General features: G+C 53.3%; 2 protein-coding genes across 5 annotated transcripts; both read right to left on the reverse strand.

Annotated features, from left to right (window-relative positions):
• Positions 1 to 308: 308 nt before the first annotated feature.
• GBX2 (gastrulation brain homeobox 2) lies at positions 309 to 2,498 on the reverse strand. Its single transcript, XM_051791119.1, has 2 exons — positions 1,922 to 2,498; positions 309 to 1,577 (listed from the first exon to the last, which is right to left on the reverse strand). The coding sequence occupies exons 1-2, from the start codon at positions 2,430 to 2,432 to the stop codon at positions 1,054 to 1,056; spliced, it is 1,035 nt and encodes a 344-aa protein (XP_051647079.1). The 5' UTR covers positions 2,433 to 2,498; the 3' UTR covers positions 309 to 1,053.
• A 7,873-nt stretch (positions 2,499 to 10,371) lies between these two features.
• On the reverse strand, positions 10,372 to 24,138 carry ASB18 (ankyrin repeat and SOCS box containing 18). Of its 4 annotated transcripts, none has more exons than XM_051791111.1 (6): positions 23,943 to 24,134; positions 20,540 to 20,810; positions 19,357 to 19,624; positions 12,161 to 12,659; positions 11,452 to 11,565; positions 10,372 to 10,789 (listed from the first exon to the last, which is right to left on the reverse strand). In XM_051791111.1, exons 1-6 carry the CDS (start codon positions 23,985 to 23,987, stop codon positions 10,604 to 10,606), a joined length of 1,383 nt encoding a protein of 460 aa, XP_051647071.1. In that variant the 5' UTR covers positions 23,988 to 24,134; the 3' UTR covers positions 10,372 to 10,603. The 4 variants fall into 4 exon arrangements, with proteins under 4 accessions (XP_051647071.1, XP_051647074.1, XP_051647073.1 ...); XM_051791114.1 differs by having other exon boundaries at positions 20,540 to 20,685; positions 23,943 to 24,132; XM_051791113.1 differs by having other exon boundaries at positions 20,540 to 21,036; positions 23,943 to 24,132.
• Positions 24,139 to 24,147: the final 9 nt, after the last annotated feature.

Genomic DNA, 24,147 nt, shown 5'->3' on the forward strand with positions numbered 1-24,147 from the left:
TTTCACCCGTCTCCCCCCTCCCCGACAATAAACGTGGCTGAGGGAAAAAAAAAAAAAAAGGGCGAGAGCTGCATCGCTCCGGCAGCGCAGGAGGGGGAAAAAAATCAGCTCAACGCCAAATCCTGGACAGAACAGCCGGGGGCTGGAGGGCTTTTTTTTTTTTTTTTTTTTTTGTCTTTTTTTTTTTTTAAGTCTTTGTTTCTTTGTCGGTTTTTATTCACAAGACTTAGTTTGCTTTTAAATTTCATAACTTATAAGGAAATAAGCTACATTGAAATAAATTAAACACAATAGAGAAGATCGTGCTGCTTTTTTTTTTTTTTTTCCTTTTTTATCCCCCCTCCCTCTCTTTCTCTCTCTCTCTTTCTTTTAAACATGGCTTGGTAGAATAGGCAAACCAAATCGACAGAAAGCCAGGCAAAAAATAGATTTGAAAACTCGTCCCCCAGTGCCTGCCACTCAGCCATCGGCAACAAAACTAAACAATAAAAAAGGCATGAAATGAAACTCTTAGTTTTCTTTCCGTGGTTGTTTTGTTTTGTTTTGTTCTGTTCTCTTGTCTTTTGTATTTTTTACCTTTCGCCCCCGATAAGAAAGACAACCCAAAAGGTGGCTAAAGCCGCTGCGGGTTTCGCTGGGGATGCTCTGGCGAGGGGGATCCAGCGCCGACACCACACCACATCCACGGTCCCAACCGCAGCCGAGGCAGCGTGAGCGGGTCCAGAGCGAGGCAGCGGGATAATAAATATCTGTGTGTGTGTCTCTTCCGGCGTTTGATATTCCTGCTCCGAACCAAAAGCCTCCTTCCCTCGCAGACTCTCGCTGGACTCGGTAAGTGGAAAGTTTCGCTTTATAATTCGCTCGTGGCAAGGATTTGCCAAGCGCTCGCCTGGGGTTTTTCTCTTGTTGGCTGGTTTTTTTTGTTTATTTAAGGGTTTGATTTTTTATTTTTTTTGCTTCTCTTATTTTTATTTTTGTTCGGGTGGGCTGCTTTTAAACCCCGATTCGGAAACTTTTCCCTTAAAAACTTGTGGCTCTGAGTGTAGGGAGAGATCAGGGTCGGGCTTGCTCCAGTTGCTGATGCTGACTCCTGATCGCAAACCTGCTGACGTGCACCGGGATGGGGACCACGATCTTAGGGTTTCGGGAAGGTTCCCCTGTCTTGGAGTTGGCATTGCCCGCCTTGACCCGTTTCCATTTTGCCCGTCTGTTCTGGAACCAGATTTTCACCTGCACCTCGCTGAGTTTGAGGGCGTGAGCGATCTGGGACCTCTCCGTCAGGGACAGGTACTTTTTGCAGTGGAACTCCTTTTCCAGCTCCAGCAGCTGCTCGCTGGTGAAGGCTGTTCGCCTCCGCCGGTTTTTGCCCGTGGATGTGGCGTTGGTGGAATTGGGGGGGTTCTGGGTGTTTTCCTCCAGTACATTGCCAGAGTCCTCTTCCTTGTGAGCCGCCTGGCCGGTGATGTTGTCGTCCGAGCTATAGTCTAGATCGCTGTCCATGGAGAAACTTTCCTCCTTGCCTTTCGCATCCTCTTCTGCTTTGGGGTCCTCCTTGCCCTGGCTCCGGAGAGCCCCGGCTGGAAGAGAAGCAGAGGCCTTTCGTTAGCACCGGGTACCCTCCGTGCCGCGGCCACCGCGCCCCCCCGCCCTGCAGCTCCATCCCCCGAAAATTGATGGCTTTGGGAATTTTTTTTTTTCCCCGCGGATCTTTCGGTCGGGTTTTATTCTATTGATAGTTTTTCGAGCGGCGGGAGCCGCTCCTCCTCCCTTCTCCTCGGCCCAGCGGCCCCCCGGGGCCAGCCCCGTCTCCTCCCGGGGGTCCCTCCTGTCCCCCAGCCCCTCCAGCCCGCCCCGCCGGGGTGATGCGCGGAGCGGGCAGCGGGTCCCCCATTCCCCCCCGCCGGCATCGGCGCTCACTCACCGAGGGAAGCCTGGACGGCGTCGGCGGCGGGGAAGGGCAGGAGGGCTCCGTCCTTCCCCAGGAAGGCTTTGCCATCGTCGCCGCCGCCGTCCGGGGGTATCCCTTCGGCTTTCTCGAAGTTCCCCGGGGGTACGAACTTCCTGGCGGCCTCCTGGTGCTGCGGGGAGGCGGGGAAGGTGCCGGGCAGCGTGGCCATGAGGGTGGAGGTGAGGGCCATGCCCTGGGCCAGGCTGGAGCAGAAGCCGGTGGGCAGGCTGGGCAGCTGGTGGTGGTGGGGGTGCGCGGGGGGCAGCGCGGGCTGCAGAGCGCCCTGCGGCAGCGCCGGCGGCGGCGGCGGCGGCGGCGGCAGCACCACGGGCCGGTAGGGCATGAACATGGGGTAGCCGGTGTAGACGAAGTGGCCGGGGGCGGGCGGCGGGGGGCTGCCGATGAGCGAGTCGATGCTGAAGGCCGTACTGCTTCCCAGCGGGCGCTGCATCATCATCAGCGAGGGCTGGAAAGCCGCGCTCATGCCGGAGCGGCGGCGGGAGCGAGCGGGCGAGCGATCACCTTCCTCCTCCTCCTCCTCCTCCTCCTGCTTCTCCTCGGCGTGCGCGTCCCGCGCGGCGCGGGGCCGAGCCGGGGCGGAGCGGGGCCGCGGCCCGACAGCCCCACAGCCCGACAGCCCCACAGCCCGGGGCCGCCCGCGTTCCGGGGCCGCCCCGCCCGCAGCGCCCGCGCCCCGCGGAGCCGCCGCGCTCTGCCCGCCCGCGCGGCGCGGCCCATTCACATTTTGGCCGCCTGGGAACCCGGCCCGCCCCACGTGGCCGCCGCCGCCGCTCGCCATTGGCGGAGAGGGAGGAGCGGGCGGGGCCGGCAGGGAAGGCCCCGCCCCTCGCCCCGCCCCCGCCCCCCCCGGCCCATTCACGTCGGCCCGGACGGGGCGGCCCGGGCGGGACCCGCGCGGGTCCTCGGGCCGTGGGACATTCCCCGTCACACTCACCACTTTGGTACCTCCACAGCAGTAAACCCTCCCTTTTTTATTTTTTTTTTCCCCCGAAAAAACATCTTTTTTCCTTTTTTTTTTTTTTTTCCAAATTCACGCTCCCCCCACTCCTTTTTTTCCCCCCTTCTTTTTATTTTTTTTTTATTTTTTTTTTTAAAAGCCCCCAAATAGGCTCCATGTGGTTCTGGGTAAAGTCAGCCCCTGGCTTGGCTTTGAAATTGCTTCTGCAATTATGTAAAAGAGCCATTCAGCAACACGGCGGAATTAAAAGCGATGGAGGGCTGCTCCCTTTTCTCCGGCGAGCTTCTCATGTTGGCCGGCTCAAAGCCTTTTCCAACACGACGTCTTTGGCGAGGACAAAAGCTGGGACAAAAAAAAAAAGGGGGAAAAAGGAAAAAAAAAAAAGCCCCCAAACTTGTAAATTGAACGTCAAGGGAACTTTACACAATTTCAAAGGCCATAAATAATGATAAAGGGACCAGGCGAAGAGGCAAACCCAGGCAATTAATAGAGGTTCCCAAGCAAAGATCAAGTGGTTTGGAAAATAAAATTAAATGCAAAAAAAAAAAAAAGGGGAGTGGGAGAAAAAAAGAGAAAGGAGGGGAGTTGGCTGGGGGTGGGATCCCTCCTGCCTCTGGGAAGTTGGAGTCTTCCTGGGACAATGGTGCTGGCTTTGCCCCTGGGCTTGGCTTTGGGGGGGTTCTGCAGACAAGCCCTGACTTAAAGTGGCTTTTGGCAGAGGGGTGGCTCCCCCAAAACCAAGGGTCAACAGGCGATCCCTGTCCTGCCTGGCCTGTCCGCTTGGGAAACTCTTACTGATCCACAGCTCCTTTCTAGCTAATGGATGCTCCAGTTTTCCAGGGGAGGATGGAAGATTGCAGGCTGGGCACTGCGCGTTGCAGGAGGAAGGTGACCTGCCCATGGCAGTGGCTGGTGGGTGCTAAGGATTAGGACAACCATCCTCTGTCCCCCAAATCCTACCCCTCCAGGCCCTCAAAAGCTCAGAGGCACACGGGGTGAGAGTGATCCCTCCAGCACTGGCACAGCTGTGCATCCCAAAGGACACCCCCCTCGAGCTTCTACACCCCACCCCCCCCACCCCCCCAAGAAGTTCCCTTTGTGGTTTGTCCTCTGGAAAGGGGTATCACAACCTCCCTGCCAGCCCTTAGCAAGTGACATTTGCAGTCCTCCCAAAAACCCCTTTCCCTGCTCATTCCCGCCACTGAAGCTCGTTGGTTTCCTGAAACGGGGGGCTGGGGCTGCCCCCCGACCCATGCCCGGATATCTGAGTCAGTTTATCCCTCCACATCTCCAGCCAACATCTGAAAGCGTTCTTTTCTTGGCAGAAACTATTAGAGGGGGGTTATTGCTTTTGGGCCTCGGCACAGTTGTGCCGGCCAGTCCTGCCTGTGACTCCCCTTCCCTCGGTGCAGCTTTTGGGTTTCTGAGCCCTGTTGGTCCCCCGGCATGAATTCTGGGGTTTCCTCTTCCCCAGCGCTGCACTTCTGCCGGAGAAACCAATTTTCCCAGAGGTATGGCACGTGGGACAGGGTGGATGGCCACGGAAGCAGCTGCTGCTGGGGGTGAGGGGGTTGTGTGGTGTGTGCGTGCAAACACTTTTGGGGCCCGTCTCTGACTTCAGGGACCTGGGAGAAGTTTACTTATCCAGCTCATTTCCATATGTCCAGACTCCCCTCTCAGAGGCCACCATATCTGCAGCAGTGCAGCGCTCGGGGTTTTTCCCAGCACGGCTGGATCTCTCCTGCGGATGCCTCGGAGCTGCGTGTGTGGTTGTTTCTCTCCCGTGTTTTTCCCTTTTCCCCCTCCTCGGGATCCATCAGGCATCACCCGATCACAGCCCTCTCCTGCCTCCCTCTCCTTCCATCCACCATGGATGGAGCTGAGCTAAACTCTCCATCCCCCCAAATCAGCAGCATCCCTGCTCATTCCCAAACCAACCCGAGCGGGCTGGAAAGCCGTGCGGAGGAGCAAAGCTTTCGTTGGAATAGAAAAGCGAGTGAGAGAGGGGGGGAAAAAAATCATCTCTTTTCAGGAACCCACGTTAGATTGTGGAAAGGGGAGAGATAATTAGGCACGGTAATCCGGCAGGGCATGGAAATGTGTACCAACACCCAGCTCCTGCAGCTGTTTTTATTGTCAGCCCCCTTCAAAATTTGCCCACAAACAAGTGCCTTTGCAAGACGGGAGCATTATTTCGGGCAAGAATAGGCTTTTTGTTCGGCACATAATTAGCTGATTTTTCTCCCGGAGAAAAACGTCGGCGATTTCTGATTGTCGGAGGAGCAACCGGAGCGTGATTGTGCCTGGGAAGTGTAGCAGGCGTGAGGGAGGCAAGGGGCAGGGCAGAGCAGGCAGGGGAGCCCCCGGAGGGACCCCCGCTGCCACGGGGACACGCCGGGAGCCTTTCCCAAGGGGTCTAAATCTAAATCAATACTTTGGAGGGTCATGCTTGGCTGGGGAGGAGCCCCTTTTCCCCCTGGGCAGCCTGGCTGGGCCGTGGTGTGGGTGCAAAGCAGGTCCCACATGGACCCAGCTTGAAATGTGGCACTCAAATGCTGCTGCAGGAGGCTCCCGAGTCACCTGGATTAGGGAATGCTGAAGAGCAGGTGCCTTCCAGCAGGTTTTGTCCCAAAAACCTTCTCAGGAGAGGAGCAGCAGATACGTCATCTTTGAACTGGGCAGATTTTGGGGGAGTGTCTGTGACTCTCGGGGTCTCTTGGCTGGGGGGAAAGAGTGTGGGCTAAATAAACCCCCAAATCGGGGTGGGGAGGGGGTGCAGCTTTTTGGAGTGAAGAAGTGAAAGAAGGGAACCATGAAGGAAGAGGAGGAGTGGGATGTGCTTGAGCCCTTCCACGTGGGAATCCATAGGGTGGCAGAGGTCAGAGCATCCCTCCACCTGGGCTGGGGAGCCAATGGCTGCTCCCAGCCCTTTGGGCACCTCCAGGCTGTTGGCTGGGAGCTGTGCTGGGGGTTTCCATGGACCACATGGGATGGTGTCCTCCCATGGGGTTTTGGGGGGCTGTGCTGGCGAGGAGCATTATTTGGAGGAGAGTCTGTGCTGCTGCTGGTCCCCGAGGTCAGTGAGGAGGGATTGGGGGGGCAGCTCTGTTTTCCAGCAGATGTTAATACCAGTGACTTTTTCAAAGCCAAAACTCAGGCTTGCAAAGGCTCTGCCGAGCTAATTCTTGCATCCGCTGGGGAAATTTTAATTGCGTGGGAAATGTCACCAAAATCATCTCACCCCGCTGAGCTTTTGAAGTGATTTTTTTCCCTGGGAAAGGGAGCTGAGCAAGAGGGGAGACCGTGAGCAGAACTACCCCCAAAAAATCCGTGTATATTTAACGAGGCAAGGATTAGGTGTGAGCACTGAATTAGGGATGCAGCCAGGGCTCTCCATCCTACCCCCCCGTCATCTCTGCGGGGAAGGGGGATGCGGTTTTGTGCGTGTCTCAGGGTTCATTTCAGCGGTTTTGGGCTGCGGGAGCTGGGAGTAAGAGGGATGGAGACGTGGGAGGGTAGGATTTGCCCCTTGGCTGTGGGAATAGGGATGCGCATGGAAGCGCGCCCGCCGCGGGATGAGACCCCTGCCCGCCGGGAACCCCCTCCCGCCTCCCCCTCCGCTTCCCAAGCGGGGGAAAAAAAGGCAAACCAAAACAAAAAACAACCCCCAAATCCCTCATTCGTCGCTTAATCCCATTAACTCCTTCGCGTGTTCCCATTTGAACTCTTGCCAGCCCCCCCGCCCCTGCAGGGTCCCCGCACCGCGGCTCGGTCGTGGATCCGGAGGGGAGGGGTTCCCATCCTTGGGGGTTCTCCCACAACTTCCCCCCAGCACCGGGGATGTGCCGCTTCTTATTGTCGGTTTATTTTTTTCTATGTGGTTTTTCTCCCTTTCCCCCCCCTTTTTTCCCCCTTCCCCCCCTCCTCCTCTTTTCCCCTCCTTTTTTCCCTTTCCTTCCCCCCTCCTTTTTCCCTTTCTTCCTTTTTTTTTTTTTTTTTTTTTTAACAAACTCGAAGGCGGTCGGGATTTTCGGGTAAAAAAAAATAGGATAAGAGGGTAAAAATAACACCGTGCAGGTCAAAAGAAAAAAAAAAGGAAGAAAAAAAAAAAAGAGAAAAATTTTGACTTCCATAATCCCGGCTCATATCCCAAAATTCGTTCGGATAAGGGGAAGTAGGTTATTTTAAAAATTATTTTAAATGGATACATATTTAAATAACCGGAGTCCAAATATTTTAAGAGCCTTAAAGGAGACCTTAATCAAATGCATGGCTACGGAGAGATTAGTGGTGGCAAACCCCACGCGCTCTCATTCCCGGCTTTTCGTGGAATCGAGTTGAGAAATCCGGCAGTTTAAAAAAAAAAATCCCGAATAAAAGTCTAAAATATTCCCAGGTCAGAGGGGCACCGTCTCATTAAAACCAGCGCGGTCCTGAAACTGCACTGCAGACATTAAAGTGCAGTATTTTTCAATTAGAGCTGACGAATTCAATCAAAATTCCATAGATTAGGATGAAATGAGGCATGGGTCATTTACAGGGGAATTTAATTGCAGAGCCATTAGACAAATAGTATATTTGCCATTCTCACATTATCCATCATTTTAGACATCAATAGAAGGAACAGCATCTTTACTAATACAGCAGCACTTCCCAATCTCTGCCTGTAAACACTCCCTTTCCCCATAGCTCCTGATTATATCTGATTTCATTTAAAGCCATGGGGGATTATAAATGTTCCTGCAATCAGGTTCATTAGGACTTCAAAAATCTCATTTCTGATTTGTATTGCTTTGCGGATCACCCAGTGCAGCCTGCTTTAAAAAATAAATAAATAACAAAAAAATAACCCCCCCCAAACGCTGTTTCATTACCGGGGCCACTTCGAGGTTTGATTATCACCCTGAGGAGCCCGTTTTCAGACTGTGGGAGGCAAACCCGGCTTCCCACTGGGTTCACCCACCCCCCCCCTCCATTCCCGCAGAATCCCCGGGGCGGGCTCGATCCTGCTCCAGAGGATCCCAACTGTGGGGAAGAACACCCGACGGGACGGCAAAACCTTTATTTGGGGGGGTGGGAGGGTGGGCATCACTCCTTAATTCTCCCCAGCTCCTTGCAAACAGAGAGGTGTGTGCATCATGGCGGGAAATTCCCATTATTTGGAAATTATTCTGCAGCTGGACCATCGGTGGTTTAATGCTGCAGAGTGGGAAAACGAGCAGGAGCAGCCCCACCACACACACACGCACAAAAAAAAAAAATCCTCGAGGAGAGAAGGTCTCTGACATTTTTTTCCTTAATAGCTGCTTAATATCAAACGTCTTTCATAAAACACGCACATCCAGATAGACTTTAAAAAAAAAAAAAAGAAAGAAAAATAAAGAAAAAAACCAGAAAAGCCTTCATTTCCCCCAAATGTATGGCGTGCACAGCGCTGTGTTAGCTGCCTCAGTAATTTAATTGGAATGAAACGTGAAAAATGTGTCATTTTTTGAAGAATTTATGCATCGCTTCCTGGAAATCTCATTGTCTTAACTAGCAGCCTACTGTGTTCTGTTTAGCAGGCATAATCGCATTTTTATGTGTCTCCGTATTAGAAGTTAATGTGACCTCCCGTCTTTAGCTGCTGGAAAATAATAATAAAAAAAAATAATAAAACCGATCCTTTCCTCGTAACATCTGCATCAAAACAAGGCGCCGGCAGGAGGGGAAATAAAAAAAAAAATAAAATAACCCCCCCATATATTTGGTGCGTGTATATATATTTAAATATATATATAGCCAGACGCTTCTTTACCCGCCCGCCAAACTTATCAACCCAAGCCCGGAGCATCATCCCACCCGGAGCATCATCCCCATCCCACCCGGAGCATCATCCCCATCCCACCCGGAGCATCATCACCATCACCATCACCCCGCCCGGAGCATCCCCCGCCGCCGCTCTCCCCGCGCCGCCGGCAGAACGGCTGAAACCGAGGGCGAGAAGCCCCCTAAGCCCCCGAGAACCGTTTCCCGCAGGTTTCCCCCCGTTCGCCCCCGCTCTGCCGGGTGTTTTTGGGGGGTCCCGCCCGGGGTCCCCCCGCCGGCCGTGCCCAGCGCGCCCCCTGCGGGCCGCGGGGAGCCGCGCACCGGCCCACGCGTGTCCCCCTCCCGCGGCCCCTCCGGCCCCCACAGCCGCTTCATTCCCTCCCCTGGACCTGCATTTCCCCCCTCACCGGCTGTGCAGCGAGGCCATGGCTGCGGGATGTGGGATTTGGGATTCTGGGGGGTGGATGTGGTCGCCCGGTGGGACTCTGTCTCCATGCAAAAGTGCCCGATAGGGATGTAAAACGTGTCATTCTTCCCGCTCCGGGCACCGCACAAAAGATGAAAGAGGCACCAAAATTTAGATTGGGCTGGTTCAAGCTCGGCCAGGATGGGTTTTTCCCCTAAATCCCCTTCAATTCCCACCCCCTGCTCCAGCCACCAAAACAAACCATAAAGTCAAAGAGCCACTAAAGCCACGAGGTGCCAGGTCTGACAGGGTCTCAGGCATTCCCACGGCAGGGCACCAAAGACTGGGAACACGGGGTGGGCTTGGCAGTGCAGTTGCCCATCCATATACAACTGAAATGGTGAGGGATGATGTGGAAGCAGCAGGTGGAAGCTGGAGGAGGGAGGAATTTCTTTTTCCTCCCCATTTCCACACTCCACAGGCAGCTGCTCTGGGAGCCAGGGATGCTGCCTGCATCCCATCCACAAGCCATGATAGCACTAGGTGCTGCTGCACAGTCCAGCCAAACATGCAAAATGAGGTATTTATATATATATAAAAAAACCCCAAACGAGTGTAATTAAGCAGTGGAAGGATTTGGTGAGTGCTGTGGCAGAGCTGCTGGCATGAGGACAGCTGTTCTTCCAAGGGACACACAGGTGCACATGCTTTGGTTCAGCAGGAATTAATCTGGGGAGGCCGAGGGTCTGGGAAAAACAAAACCTCGCTCCTCCTGGTGCCTTTGGCTGAGTCGCTGTGGGAAATGAAAGCCCAAACTCCTGCCACTGGGTTTTCCAACCCTTTCGTGTGCCAGCCTGGGGACAGTGATAGGCATGGTGGGTATGGCAGGTGTTGGTGCATTCTATGGAGTGTTGGAAGCCAGGAGATACAGGGAGCTGTGTCACTCCCTCCAGTGTGGAATAACCAGCACTTTCTTCGTGCCTTCTACATAAAAAAATAGATTTTTTTGGTCTATTTTAAGGTCTATATTAATGCCCTTGGATATTGCATCCTGCTAAGGGCTTCCACGCTGCACCTCTGTTGCCAGTGCTGCTTGTGTGAGGTTTATTCAAGGGGATTTGATGCCCATGTGGGCTGATGGGACTGACCTGCTTGCCTTTGCACACCTGAGCAGCCCCCCTGCTTTGCAGGGATCCTCTATAATGAGCATTATTCATATCTGCAGCTGGCTCCCAACAGCTACTAATCATTTTATTACTCTTTATAATCTATTTAAAGCACAATTAGAGAAAAAAATCTATACAAAGTTACAGGCGAAAGCACATTTCAGTTACATTATAAATCCCTGGAAAACAGCCATCTATCACGGGAAGCTGCGCTCCCTGGCTCGGCTGGCAGGAACGGAGGCTGCCCTGCTCCGTGCGGGGAAGGCAGGGCTGCACTTGGACGTGGATCTGCTCCTTCAGAGCACGACTCCTTCGGGCTCCAGCAGCAGGTATTCCCGCAGAGCCTTGGGCACAGGCAGCAGAGGGATGAGGCTGTGGCACCTGCTGCCGAGGTTCTCCCGGATGGTGGAGCGGCACAAGTGCTGCAGGCACCGCACGGCACCCGCCAGCTGGAACAGGGACTTGTAGAACGGCTGGTGCTGCTGCAAAGAGAGGGGGAACAGGGGCAGCACTTTAGTTTTTTCCTGATTACCAAGCAAGCTGGAGATATTCTAGGATGAAGACTGAAGGGAAGGAGGTAAGGAACCCACGTGTGCCTGGGCGTTAAGGGGTCCATGCACTGACACGGCCCTGCAAGCAAGGGCTGGGTGAGGAATTCCCCTGTGGAAGCACGTGGAGAAAGCTGGCCTCGTGGGGAGGGTGCCCTCATGGTCACTGGCAGCATCATCCCGGTGGGAATGGATGAGAAGAGACCTTGGAGAAGAGACCCTGTTTCTCAGACGGGGAAACCATCATGGATGGTGCCAGAGTGGGCTGGCCAGACCTGTTGCTTGTCCAGGAACGAGCTTTTTCAAATCAAAATGAGTCTTGTGGGCTCCTGCTGGGCAGTGCTCTGGCTCCAGGGTCACTTCCATATGCTGGGAGTGGATTTTATTGCAGGCTGGGCAGGGATGCAGGTTTTGATGTCGACAGAGCTAAAGGGATGCGAACCTGGATGAATCAGGTGTGCCATGGTGCTCTGGGGACTATTCCAATTTTTTTTTCCCCATCCAAGTGAAGTTTGGGTGGGGAAAAAAAACCCTCTCTGTGGGTAACCCCCCTCCTTGGGCCTCAGCCATCCCCACCAAAGCCAGCACTCTCTCACCTGGAACACCTCCTCTGGCACAGCCTCGGCCCACTCCTGGGAGACAGGGATTTGTGAGTAGGAATTGAAGAGGACTTCAATGACCTCTGGCACGGCCGCACAGGACCTCAGCACCTACCCATGGGCAAAGGGAGGGTCACACAGAGAGGCAGGTCCCAGAAGGGAGAACATTCACCATGTCAGGATGAGGTGGCATTAGGGTTTTTCCTGGCACATTTTGGAGATCTTTCCCCATTTGTGAAGTGGTGGGAAGTCCTGCCTTGCTGAGGCACTTGTTCCTCTGGATGCAGCCCTTGCTTCTTGTTTGCATTTTTGGCTGGTGTGTGACAAGCCAGGATAATATTTTCTTTATTGTTTGATGTAAAATCAATGGAATGCAGAGCCATGAAGCGGCTGCACAGGCGGCTGATCTACCAAGCCTGTCTCTGATATTCCCCAGGCAGGAAAACATCCTCCTTGCTGACCCCTGAGAGCCGTGCTGGCTCCACTCTGCCCTTTGCCCTGCCTTCTCCACCCGCTGCCACACCACGCCGAGGTTTCACTTCCATCATTCCCAGCAGCACCACCAGCCCCCGCACCACTGCCCGCTCCCCTGCCTGGACTGGGAGGCCCTCCCAAATCCTCCCACACCCCATCCTTTTATTTCCCAAAGCACCCCGACCCCAACAGGGAAATCCCACACGCCCAGGGGCCGTTTTGGGGCCGGTACCTTGACGAAGGCAGAGGGCCATATCCTCTGGGAGCCGTGGTTGAGCAGCAGCTGGACGGTGAGGTGTGGCCGCCGCCGGGCCCTGGAGGCCGCGCTCTGCAGGGCGAGGCCCAGCGGGCTCAGGCCGTCGTAGTCGATGGCGTTGACATCGGCCCCGCGCAGCAGCAGGAACCGCGCCAGGCCGGCGTGGGCCGCCCCGCACGCCTCGTGCAGGGGGCTCCTCTGCGCCTCGTCCCGCGCGTCCACCTGGGCACCATGGGCCACCAGCAGCCGGCACAGCTCCAGGCGATCCTGGCCGGCCCCGGGAGTTGTGGCGCAGAGGACAGCCAGGGCTGTTTCCCCCCGTGCGCTCCGCGCGTCCACGCGGGCCCCGCGCCGCAGGTAGAGCCGCGCGTGGTCGCTGAGGCCGTGCCGGGCGGCCACGTGCAGAGCCGTCTCCCCGCACACCGTGCTCGGCAGGTCCACGGCGGCCCCGTGTCTCAGCAGCAGCCTGGCACACCTGCACAGAGGGAGGAGGCTGAGGGGGCACCGCCAGGGTGGGCTGGAGTGGGAACCATGAGGGCTGACAGGGGAGACGGTGTGGGGTGAGGGTGGAGGCCGTGCCAGAGCTGGCATTGTGGCACTCGAGGGTTTTGGGAGGGAGCAGCAGAGGCTGGGGAGGGTGACACTGTGTCCTGGTGCCCTCCACAGTGGGGGCAACGGTGGTTTGGGCAATGTGTCCCTCTTGCCCTTGACCAGCATCATTCGTGAATGGTCATCCTTGACCGCCTTGACTGTCCTTGGCCACCTTGACCAGATTGACTATCCTTGACCACTTTGACCATCTTTGACCACCTTGACCATTCTTGACCACCTTGACCCCCCTGACCCACCAGAGTCCCACCCTCCTAGGCCCACTTACTTGGGTATAAAAATGGATTCTCCTCCCTTTAACAGACCCAAACACTTGTGTTGGGCTCCTGCCCCAGAGAGGACTGCAGGGTTGTGTTTCACAGAATCATAGACTATCCTGAGCTGGAAGGGACCCACAAGGATCATGGAGTTGAAGTCCTGGTCCTGGTTTTCTGCCTACCCTGAAAAGAAACACCTTTGCACATGGTTTAACTCCGCAGAAATGAGTTTTGGTGGCTTGTTTGGCACCCGGTGATGAAGGAGCAGCAGCACCTGCAGTTCCCAGGAGGACTAAATCAAGGCAAGCAATCCCCCCTCTAACATCACCGTGCCTGGGTGCAAAGAGGGGTCGTGGCTGCTGCAAAGTGGGGACACCAGTTCTCATCAGAGCCTTCTGCCTGCATCCTTCTGACAGTGGATGGGGGTTACAGACGGCTGGTATGCCCTGATGGGGGGTTATTTTATTTTTTTCGGTGTGTGTGTGAGTAAACGGATGTGATCGGGCAGTCTGAATGAATCAAAGTGACTGCTCCCTCTCCTGCCGGGAGCCGCCGGGGCCGGCGCGGCTCAATGTCACCGCCCGGGCAGGGCTGTCGGCAGCCGGGGTCACTCGCGGCGCTGAGCTCCTTGCTGTGGCACAGAGGGGGGGATTTTTGGAGGGGGCAGACGCACGTGCCAGCTAAGCTGGACCTTGAATACGTGCGAGCTCGTGTTTCCCGAGAGATGCTGCCAGGGAGGTGAGGAGAGCCATCCTTTGGGAAGCCTCAGCAGTGGCTGGCTGGAGTCTAGGGAGGAGCACAAGCCTTTAAGCCCTCCCTGTCTCTTTAATTTTCCTCTAATAAGCTTTTCTTTTAGCCCAGGTGTCACCAGAGCCCTGAGTGAACTTCTGGGCTGACACAGAAGTAAAAGGATGGGAGTTGAGGGGGGAGGGAAGTCCCAGCCTGATACTTCCAGTAGTAGGGATAGGAAAGAAGAGGAGCCCCAGGGAGGAAGGACGGTGCCAGGATATTGTTTGGTTTTCCTGGCACAGATGAATAGTACCATATGGGGGGACAATGACAATAATAAAATAATGAAATAATAATAATAATAATAATAATAATAATAATAATAATAATAATAATAATACATTTGACTCTTTGTGGACCTGCAGCATCACCTCCCCCATGATTTGATGGGAGCTGGTGAGACGTCCACTGTCCTTGTCAGTGCAGGGTCTACAAATACCTCCTTGGGCTCCTTTTCTCGTGCTTATCAAGCCTGAGTTTGCCAGGAAAATAATTTCTGCAGGATCTGTGGGGCCAGGTTACTCCTGCAGCCTGGGCAGGTGTAATGCTCCCAGATGTGCCAGCCCTCGCTGGTCCTCACCAGAGGCATCCACTGTGGATGGGCTCTGCTGGGGATGTGGTTGTGGGTGATCTGATCAAGGTGGGGTTGTGCCAGCCCCAAAATCACCACATCCTTACTTTACAACTCCCTTTTTACTCTACAGGAGGCTGAATCCCTTTCTCAAGCAATGGCTTGTCTCACTGAGGGTTTTTGGGTGGCTTCCTGTCTGCTGCTGGTGGGTACAACTCTGTCAGTGGGGATCTGTTATTAGAGCAAATCACTCAGTCACTCCATCACATTTACTGGTCTTGTCCGTCCTTGTCAGCAGGGAATTTGTAGCCCGAATTATAATGATTCTCTTGGGACCTCTCCAGATTAGCTTAATCCTAATGTCACAGGTAGCTCTGGCACCCTAATAATGGCACCTAATGAAAATAATGTATTCAAGGGAAAAATAAGGGATAGTTCTGCAGGGGAAAATGGAAAAAAACTACATTTCTGACTTGGTTGCAAAAATGCAGCTGCCAGGTGCATGAGAAAAATCCCCTTTTGTTCTATGTTTTTTTAATAGCTCACGCTTAAAACACCCCTGCTCCTTCCCAGGCAAGGAGGTGGCTGTGCCCAGAGCATAAGCATCACCCTGGGTTTGGAGGGTGCCCAGGCTGAAGATTTCCACCTGCATGAGTAAGACAGCAGAATATTCTTCTGCCCTTATTTTCCAGGCAAAGGATGGTACAACATGGGCTGGCAAAGCCAGGAGCTGTATCCAGCCCCTCCAGCCCAGCATTCTCCCTGTGCCGTGGGGTTTTCCCTTGCAGAGAATTCAATACAGGGAGATTGATTCCTCTTGACCTCCTGCTAGACATCCCAAATGTTCTTCTGTGGAAATGCCATCCTTTCCAGGTGCTGCTTAACTGAGGGGTTATTCTTTTTGGTTATCAAGTTCAAAGTCCAACTTGTCGGAAGAAACCCAAGTCAGTTTATATTTTGAATTTTCCCCCTGGATGCTCCTCCCTAGGCAAAGAGGGAATGTTTGTAAGGAACTATAAATATGAGGTGTTCTCTTCTGGTGGATGGAAAGGGTGCCTCGTGCTTGGATGTCAGGGCATGAGCAGGTTCTGGGTGGATGTTCTTTTTAACCTTTAAAATCTCTCTGCATGAATTCAGATGCTCTAACACTTCACCAGCATTTCTGACTTCTTTGGGTTTTTTTGCCATCAGAGTAGACTAAAATCCCTTTAGATAAGGCCTAGTGATGTCTTGATGCTTTTTTAAGGGCTCCTCTCCAATTTTATGGGAATACTGAAAGAATATACTTAGTCTGGTTTTAGGTTTAGCTCAGCAGAAGTTCAGAGGCACAGTGGCAAAGCAAGCAAGCTTGTTTTCCATCCAGCCTGGTACCTAATTATGACTAACTTAAACTCACTTCCAAACCCTTCCCAACTCATTTGCAGGTGATGGGTAACAGATCTGAATGTCTCTTTTCTTGGGCAAGTCACTCGTGGTGACTGGCGTTGGTTTGCTTTGTGCTGAGCTCCTGGCTCAAATAAATGGGAGAAAATGATTTGGGTTTGATTTTCCTTCTCCACCCATCCATAGAGCTCCTGCCTGTAGCTCAGGTGGAGATGAAAAATACCCAGGCTGTGAAAGTGGGATTTAGCTTTAAATGGGATGCTACGAATGACCAGCAGGAGGAGCAGGAAGTTGGGGCAGCGGAGCCTGAAGGAAAATTCCTGTCCCAAAAACCCACTCAGATGCCCAGTTTTCTTAAGGAAAAGCCTCCAGTTTGTTTTTCCCCCTCTCCCTGGGGTCGGAGCAAGGCTCGTCTGTAAGAACCCTCGTGTTGTCACACCTGCAGGGAGCAGGATCAGCCCTGCCCCTGCTTTTGGGCTCCTTATTTCTTGCTCAGGACCCAGGAAGGAGCTGGTTTTCCCCAGTGGGAGGATGATTTCCCAAAACAATGGCTCCAAATGCTCGAGTTTTGTCTTTAGCAAGGCTGAACAGAGCAGAGGACGAGGTTTAGCCGTAGATGATGCTAAATGCTGATTTTTCAAATCTCTGTGGTTTTTTTTTATTTGTAGTAATGCTTATTTCCTGGAGCCAGAAGGAACAGTGGGTCTAGGATGGTGCTGGAATAGCTGGAGAGTGCCACGGAGCTGGTCCACCCAGTCTGTACCCAACTCCCTGGTGTCTGGGAGCCTTATCTTGACCATGTTGCCTTTTTAAGTACCTGCTTTCCTGCTTGGCTCCCATGATGAGCTTCCCTCATCCAACACTCCCCCTAAGCAAACCCCACCCTGCCTCTGGCAGCTCTTGTGCTCGCTCCCTACCCCATCAATCCTTGCATAGAGCCCCTTGGACTGGCCTCCTGCCTGGACTCATCCCTCCATTTATGCCCCATCCCTCAGTGCTGGAGGCTCGGAGCAGGAAGATCACTCTGGTTTCAGCTCCCGGGGTGGAGTGAAAGCTTGAAGAAGTGAATGCTCAGCCATAAGCCTGGGTTGCCTGGAGGTAGGGCTGACATCTTTTCCCATCCCTTGGCTTGACTGAGCCCTCTTCCCTCTGTGGAAGGCTGGATTTCTCTCCAGGTGGGCTCTACCTGGTCTCACGGGAAACCTGGGATGTTCGGGGAGACTCCCAGATCTGAAAGAGGACTCCACAGATGTGGTGGTGTCTGGCATCTCTTCCTCAGTGGGCACCGTGATGGGAGGTGGGAGTCACATCCTGCATCCCTGCCACGTGCCTTCCCACCACCCCACGCCTGCTCTTCCCTCCCTGGCACCGCCGAGACTCTTCCTCTCCCCCTCAATTATTTTTATTTTATTTTTTTTCGGGGTGCCAATAAAGGCAGACTCCTTTAATCATCCCAGCTTTAAGAGGAAAAAGGGAGAGCGCTGGGGAGAGAGTGCAGTGAATTTAGAGACTCATCTTACCCCACCATGTTAATTATCTCGGCTGTAAAAAAGAGGTCAAGGAGAGGAACTCTACTAAATAGGCCGACGTTGGCATGAACAGCTCCTAAAGTGAAGAAGGTAAGACTGAACTTTACTGGAACTTTTTTTTCCATCTCTTCAAAAAGCTCCTAGATTAAAGCTCTGATATCCTTTTTGTTGAAATCTCATGGATTCTGAAGCTCAAATGGCTGGAAGGAAGCCCAGATAATTTTTTTTATCCCAGTCACTGAGAGGCTCAAAGGTTTTAAGTCCTGCCCCCATGGTGAATTGCCGAGTATATGGGAATACAGAAGAACCTGGCACATAGGTGTTCTGGCCATTGTTATCGAGAGGGAGAAAAATAAAATAGCTCTCTATGTAGGTCAATGACCTGCTCTTTATTGCCAGTAAAAAATTAAGGATGACCTAAAATCTACTACTCAACGAAAAAAATAATAAAATAAAAAAAAAGAAGGTGAGGTAAAGTAGTCTCCCCCTAATCAAAGAGGAAATGTTTGTGTTACCTAAAGCTTGACCTCCTCAGTCTCTAACTTTAGCAAAGTCTTTGCGACTGAAAAGCAGTGGTCGAAACCTCAAAACCTGTCTGAAATGTCTATTAATTTTTGATCTTTCAAGGGAGTTGGCTTAGTTATTGCAGAAGCCCCTGTAGCGCCGGGCGTAGTTAAGGGTCTCTCAGCATTTCCATTATAAAGCCCCAATATTCAAGGGCTTTATAACTCAGCTGTTTCCACGTTGGCTCTGTCTGATCCCCGTGTTGCCATGTGCTGCCTCACCTGCCATCCCCCTCCAGCTTCCAGGGGAACAGAACATGCAAATTGGTGGCAACGGCTCATTTTTTATAGAGACAGATTTTTTTTTCCAAGGTTGGAATCAGCTGGCCAAAACCAGGACACCTGGACATCTGTGGGTGCTGGGATCCTCTCCACACACCAGTTGGTTTGGTTGCCCCATCCCTTCGGGGGGAGAGCAGACTGGTGAAGCCTAAAATCGTGGAATCACAGGGAATTTATGATGGCTTGGAGTCTGGAGACTGAAACTTTAAGGTCTAAAGGGAGCTCAGGTGAAGGAATTAAAGCCAGCTCCTCATTAACAATGAGGGCTTCTTGTAGCATCCTCCCTTATCTATCCTGCTCCTTCCAACCCTCATCACACCAAGGATGTGTTTGATTCACCCCTAAATTTTTGGCTGAATCAAAACTTGATTAGTACTTGATTTTTGACCATCTTGCAGAGACTCTTATTTACAAGATGGGATCAAGATATTTGCATCTGCAAATCTGCAGATCTTTCCCTCTCTGGTTGCTTTCCTTCTTCAGAGCACTTTCCCTGTGACCTGGTCCGTGATGTGTTGGATCTGCAGTGGGAACTTTGCTTTCACCATCTGTTGCCTGAAGGATTGAAGGAAGAGGACTGAAGCCAGGATGGCTTTCCATGGAAGCTGACAGGTGATGGAATTCACCATGGCCCTAAGCAGTTCCATCAGGACACCAAGTGACGGAGCTCTTTATAAAAAAAAAAAGGAAAAGCACAGGAGGTTGGGATGATGTGTGCCCCATGGCTGGAACCATCCTGAGCATCTCCTGGGGAGAGTGTGCTGGACCTGGGATGTGGAACATACTGATTGCAGGACAAATAGGACAGAGGAGGGAGAAAAGGCACGTGAGGCTGGGTTGCTCCTGTCCGTGGGAAGGAGACTTGGGCTGTACAACAAGCCTGGCACTAAAATATCCTTTTTTTGTCTCTGCTGATGCAGCTGGAACATGTGGGAGCATGTGGGAAGCCTTGTCATGGATCATGGCATCTTTCTTTCACCCCATGGGCAACACCACTGGGGTGTGTGAATGGAGTCCCAGAATGGTTTTGGGTTGGAAGGGACCTTAAAGCTCATCCAGTCCCCCCCCCCACCATGGGCAGGGACACCTTCCACCAGCCCAGGTTGCTCCAAGCCCCGTCCAACTCGGCCTTGAGGATTTCCAGGCACGGCATGGGGGGGGGGGTGCTGATGAGAGCCCCGCTCCTTACCCCAGGGAGTCCCAGGTGGTGCAGAGGTGCAGCGGGGCCAGCCCCTCCTCGCTCTGCAGGTTGGGGTCCGCCCGGTACTCCAGCAGCAGCTCCACGCAGTCGGTGTGTGCCCCCCGGCAGGCCTCGTGCAGGGGTCCCTGCGTGCCCGGGGCCAGGTCAGGCTGGGCGTGGCGGCGGAGCAGGTGTCGCAGGGCGGCGGGGTGGCCGTGGTGGGCAGCCAGGCACAGCGGGGTGCTCCGCTCCCAGCGCCGCTCCAGCGCCCACAGCCCTGCGGGGGCACGGACCGGGGTCACCGCAGGCTGCCACCCCCTGCCCGCCAGCCCTGGGGCCGGGCCAGCTCCACACCCCGCTCTGCCCCCTGTTCCCTCCGCTCCCAGGCACCTTTGGGCGCTCCAGAGGGCCTTGCTACACCTGGGGGCTGCTAGGATCGGGAGGAAGCAAAATTCCCTGGGTGTGTTCATGTCCAGGAGCAGGATTTCATAGGGCACGGGCTGGGTAAGCCAACACCCTGACTGCAACCAGCTGCCTGAGACACTCTCTGTGCCTAAAAGGCAGCTCACCGATTCCCCAGGGAGAGAAAAGCTATCTTTGCTGGGAATGAAGGCACCCAAGCCAGGTGGGAGCATGTTGGGAGGGTGATGCAGGGCTGGGCATGGGATGTGTTGGGTTTGGGCACAGCTAGAGTGAGGTGTTGCATTTCCCATCAGCTCCAGGACCTCTGGGACCATCAGTAATCTACTGAGCATGGTGCTCTGGGAGCACCTGGGACTTTGAGCAGCACCTCAGTGGGGAAGGCACCAGGTACCACTAACCTGGGAACATCTTATTCCTCCCCCATAGGACCAGGCTGCTCTTCCTGAGCCCCTCCATGAGGAATTTGGGCTGTGACCCCTCTTGCAAACATTCCCAAGCCACAGAGTGTCTAATCCCAACCTGAAAAAATCGTGTGGATGCACAGATTTTACACTTCCCTGCCCCTCTGGTGGGTTAGTATATGCAGAAGAGAAGGAAATATTAAAAATGATGAATATTTATGGTTAAAATTGCAGGCACGGCCAGCTAACCAGAAACCAACCACCTCAGGAACACTTAAGGCACTTAAATGTGCCGCAGCTCTTCTATTTAGGGTTAGTAAATACCCATTTTAAAGTTTCTTCTGGCCTGGCCTTTAAAGGAAAAGTACCTGAGAGTCCATAAGACGCTTGGCTTTTCACCTGCCACTCCAGCTCATTTTTACTGATCTCAAAAACCAGGTTGACATCTTGATGGTATCGGTCAGTCAGGACCTCGAGGCTCCTCAGGTCTCCCATGACCAGGGCTGTGTAAAACCTGGTGACAGGAACATGAGCTGTTAAAGGATGCTCCGAATCCAACTGGGAGGAAATCCGCAGCTTTCCTACTGCAGGTCCTGGTGAGTCGCCCATTCCAGTGTTTCCCGTGTGTGCAGGTCCTGGCTGGGAGGATAGACAGGCTTATATAGTTCATTGTTTCTGTCCTCCCAGGCTCATTGTCTAATTATAATCCAGTTAAGGCTCTATTGTGTCATATTTATAACTCCAGCAGGGTGGGATGCTGATGGGTAGGGGGTACAATGAGGGTCAGACGGTCACCAGGCCCTGCTGCAGCAGCACCACTTGGATTAAATTGCTGGTTTATTCGCAGGATGCGAGAAAACGGTGCCTGGTGTTTAGGGAAGTAAAAAAACAAACAAAGAAATTGAGTCAATTGCTGTCTGCCCCTCCCCATATAACCTTATTTGTGTCCTCTGACCTCTGGGAAGTGTTTTTTTCTCTGCCTAACACTCTACTTTTTTTTTTCTTTAAGGTTCTCTTAAGCTTTTCCAGTCTTGGGGTTGCTATATGGAAAAATCTGAGCAACGTGTTACTGGCCCAGCCTGGAATTCTGGGGGGTCATTGCAGGGATGTAAAGACCAGCGAGGTACAAATCCTCCTGGGGCTTTGGTAGGGGAAGCTGCTCTCCCAGACAGTGCCTTGTATAGGAGAGGGAGAGCACCCAGACTCTCCTGCCATTTGATGCCAGCAGAGCATTCCCAGCTCCTGCTGCCCTGCAGCTTGTGGCTCCTTCCCTCAAGGTCACAGGAGAAATCCATGGTGGGGACGAGAATAGAGCTTGGCATCTCGTGACTTGGAGGCTCTGGATGACACAACCTCCCCTTCCCAGCCTTCCCACCCACCTCTCTGCAGAGTAAACCTGGTACAAGCAGATTTTGGGAACACATTAAACCAGAGGTGGAGGGACTGCTGGAATGCTGTGTGGTTCCCTCCATATGGACTCAGCCTGAGGCTGGAAGAAATGTTTGGGACCTTGCTGGTGATCCTGAGCATCTCTGTGCCAACTCCAGGCCAGCATACCCGTGCTGCCAGAGCCACCTGAGGTTTCTCTCGGGGTTTCCCTGGCATGGCTGTGGTGATATCCATCTCCAGCTCTGGAGACTGTGGGAAGAGCGTGGAGCCACAAAACCCCCACAGTGTGTCCATCCAGGATGGGGTTGTGCTGAGCCAGAGGGGTCTGACTGGGGATTCTTGGTGAAGAACCCCCTGCCTTGAGGTCCGTATTCACAGGAAGCAGCTTTGGGAGCTAATTTGAGATCAGCCTAAGTGGTCTTCCCCATTTTTTCCTCTCTTCCCCTTGATCTCAAGGCTGGCATTCCCACCTGGCTGCCCACAACAGCTCAGTCGGTTTGTAGCCTTCAAACTCCCTCATTTCTCTCTCTGCCTGTACCACTTGTTGCTATTCTGCTACACCCAGCCTTTCTGTGCCCATTCCCCCTTCTGGTATTAGCTAAGCCACCTCCTCGAGTCACTACTCTGGTATGAAAGACATCCTCCGGGATGTTTTATCCCCCAGGGTCCTTCAGCTGGCATGGGAGGTTTGGAGACCCAGGGAGCGGCACAGACAGGGATCGTTTTCCTCAGGAACTTGTCCTGGGTTGTGTTTCCACAGCCCTGCCTTGCTTTTCCTCTCCTCTGACTAAGAACCCTATAATATTTTCAAGGTGATGAAGAGGAATCTTGCCTTCATATGTCCTGTTCATGCCAAAGGATCACCCTCCCACGGCAGGGATCACCTCCCTGGCTATATTTAGCAGGGAGCCCAGACCTTCTCGGTCAAACCCGGGCTAATTTTGCTAGGTAAGTGTGTATGTGTGTGTCTGGCATTAAACTGCCATTGAGAGTGTGCTGAAACACCCTGTGGCCCTTCTCACCAACCCTTTAATCAGCATCGATTTACACATATCACTCACATCCTGGGTCGGGGTAACGACAGGATTAACAGCGTTGCTGAGGGAGGGGGTTAAAAATAGTCGGGGCCAGCAAGAGTAGAGAGAAAAAGTCCCCTTGGAGCTGAGTGGCACATAAACCCTCACGAGCCTGGGCTCCTGCCAGCTGAGCCAAGTGCTGTTTCCACCCAGGAGTGGAGAGTGATGTCAGGATGAAGCAATATTGCTGTGGATTTAAGGGGAATATGTCTGCACAGGCAGCTGTGATTTACTGCAGAGAGGAGATGGCACCCAGGACACCTGTGGGGCATCCTGGGGCTGGCCAGGAGTTGGGGGAGACGGTCCCTGGTGGGGTTTAGAAGAAAAATGGAGGGGTTTCAACTGCTTATAAACTACCTGTTGCCTTTAGGTAACGATTTTGGGTGGTGGAGAAAGGCTGGAAGCCCTCAAGCCTTTCCCCTGACACTGGTGAGCTGCACAGCCTTGGGCACATCACCTGGGCTCGCAGCATTCCTGAGGGTCAAAGGATATTAAATGTTTAATATTTAAACATTTCCCTGCAACAAATTAAGCCTGGGATCATCCTGCTGTGTCCTTCCTTCAGAAGGGATGCTCCTGCACAGCCCAGAGCCCCAGATATGGGTGAGGATGAGCACTTTGTTAGTGGTGGCCTTGCACTCATTAATCTCTAATGCGGGGGGAGCATCTGAACCTTCTCCCTGCATTCCACTGTTTGCAGAGCACACCTCATTTAACAAAACATTAAGCATTTCCCTTCCTCAGATCAAGTGTATCTATTAATAATGACTTAAATTGTCTGCGCTGGCTTCACATTACAAGGAAAGCTCATTCCTGGCACATGCAAGAGCACGATACACAGCAGCAAAACGGCTTCAGCACCAGCTTGTTCCCCAGGCTCAGCTGCCACTGCACTTAGTCCTTGCTCCAGGAAGATCTCAGCCTGTAGTAACTGACCCTGCTGGTTCCAAAAACCCACGAAGTTGCCTTAAACCACGCGGTGAGTGCAGGTGTGCCGGTGGGCACAGCTCCTGGCACCACTGCCTCCATTTACAGCTGCCCTCTGGCAGTGGGGAATGGCATCAGTATGATTTTTCCAGGGAAATTTCCAGCGTGGTGCAGGAGCCTGAGGCTGGCAGCCTGTGGCACTGCCTCCTCAGCCTAAAGCTTGTACCCTTTCTTAATAACCCCCTGCCCCCCATAGTTCAGATGGGGTCCTTGCGATGGCTGTGTCCCCCTGGCACCCTGTGGCTGTGGGACTGAGAGGTGTCCATGCAGGTGGCAATGCCACCATGCCACAAGATGAACCATCACTGCCCAAGCCTACCTGGGAGGGGTGTGAGGGTGCCTCTCCTGGGTGATGCTCGCTCATCCTCCCTGGATCACCATCCCTGTCTGGGTGTGAGGTCCAGTTTCCTCTCTCTGAGCCAGGTGCCACCTTGCAAACAGCCAACCTGCCCCTGACTCGTCCCCACGTTTATATTTCCAGCTCCATGTGACAGCACTGCCCAGTTATGTGGCTGGGTCAGGCC

This window comes from Manacus candei, unplaced genomic scaffold (genome assembly GCF_025592945.1).
Source record: "Manacus candei isolate 608988 ecotype Guabito, Panama unplaced genomic scaffold, ASM2559294v1 h1tg000029l, whole genome shotgun sequence".
Taxonomy (NCBI): Eukaryota; Metazoa; Chordata; class Aves; order Passeriformes; family Pipridae; genus Manacus; species Manacus candei.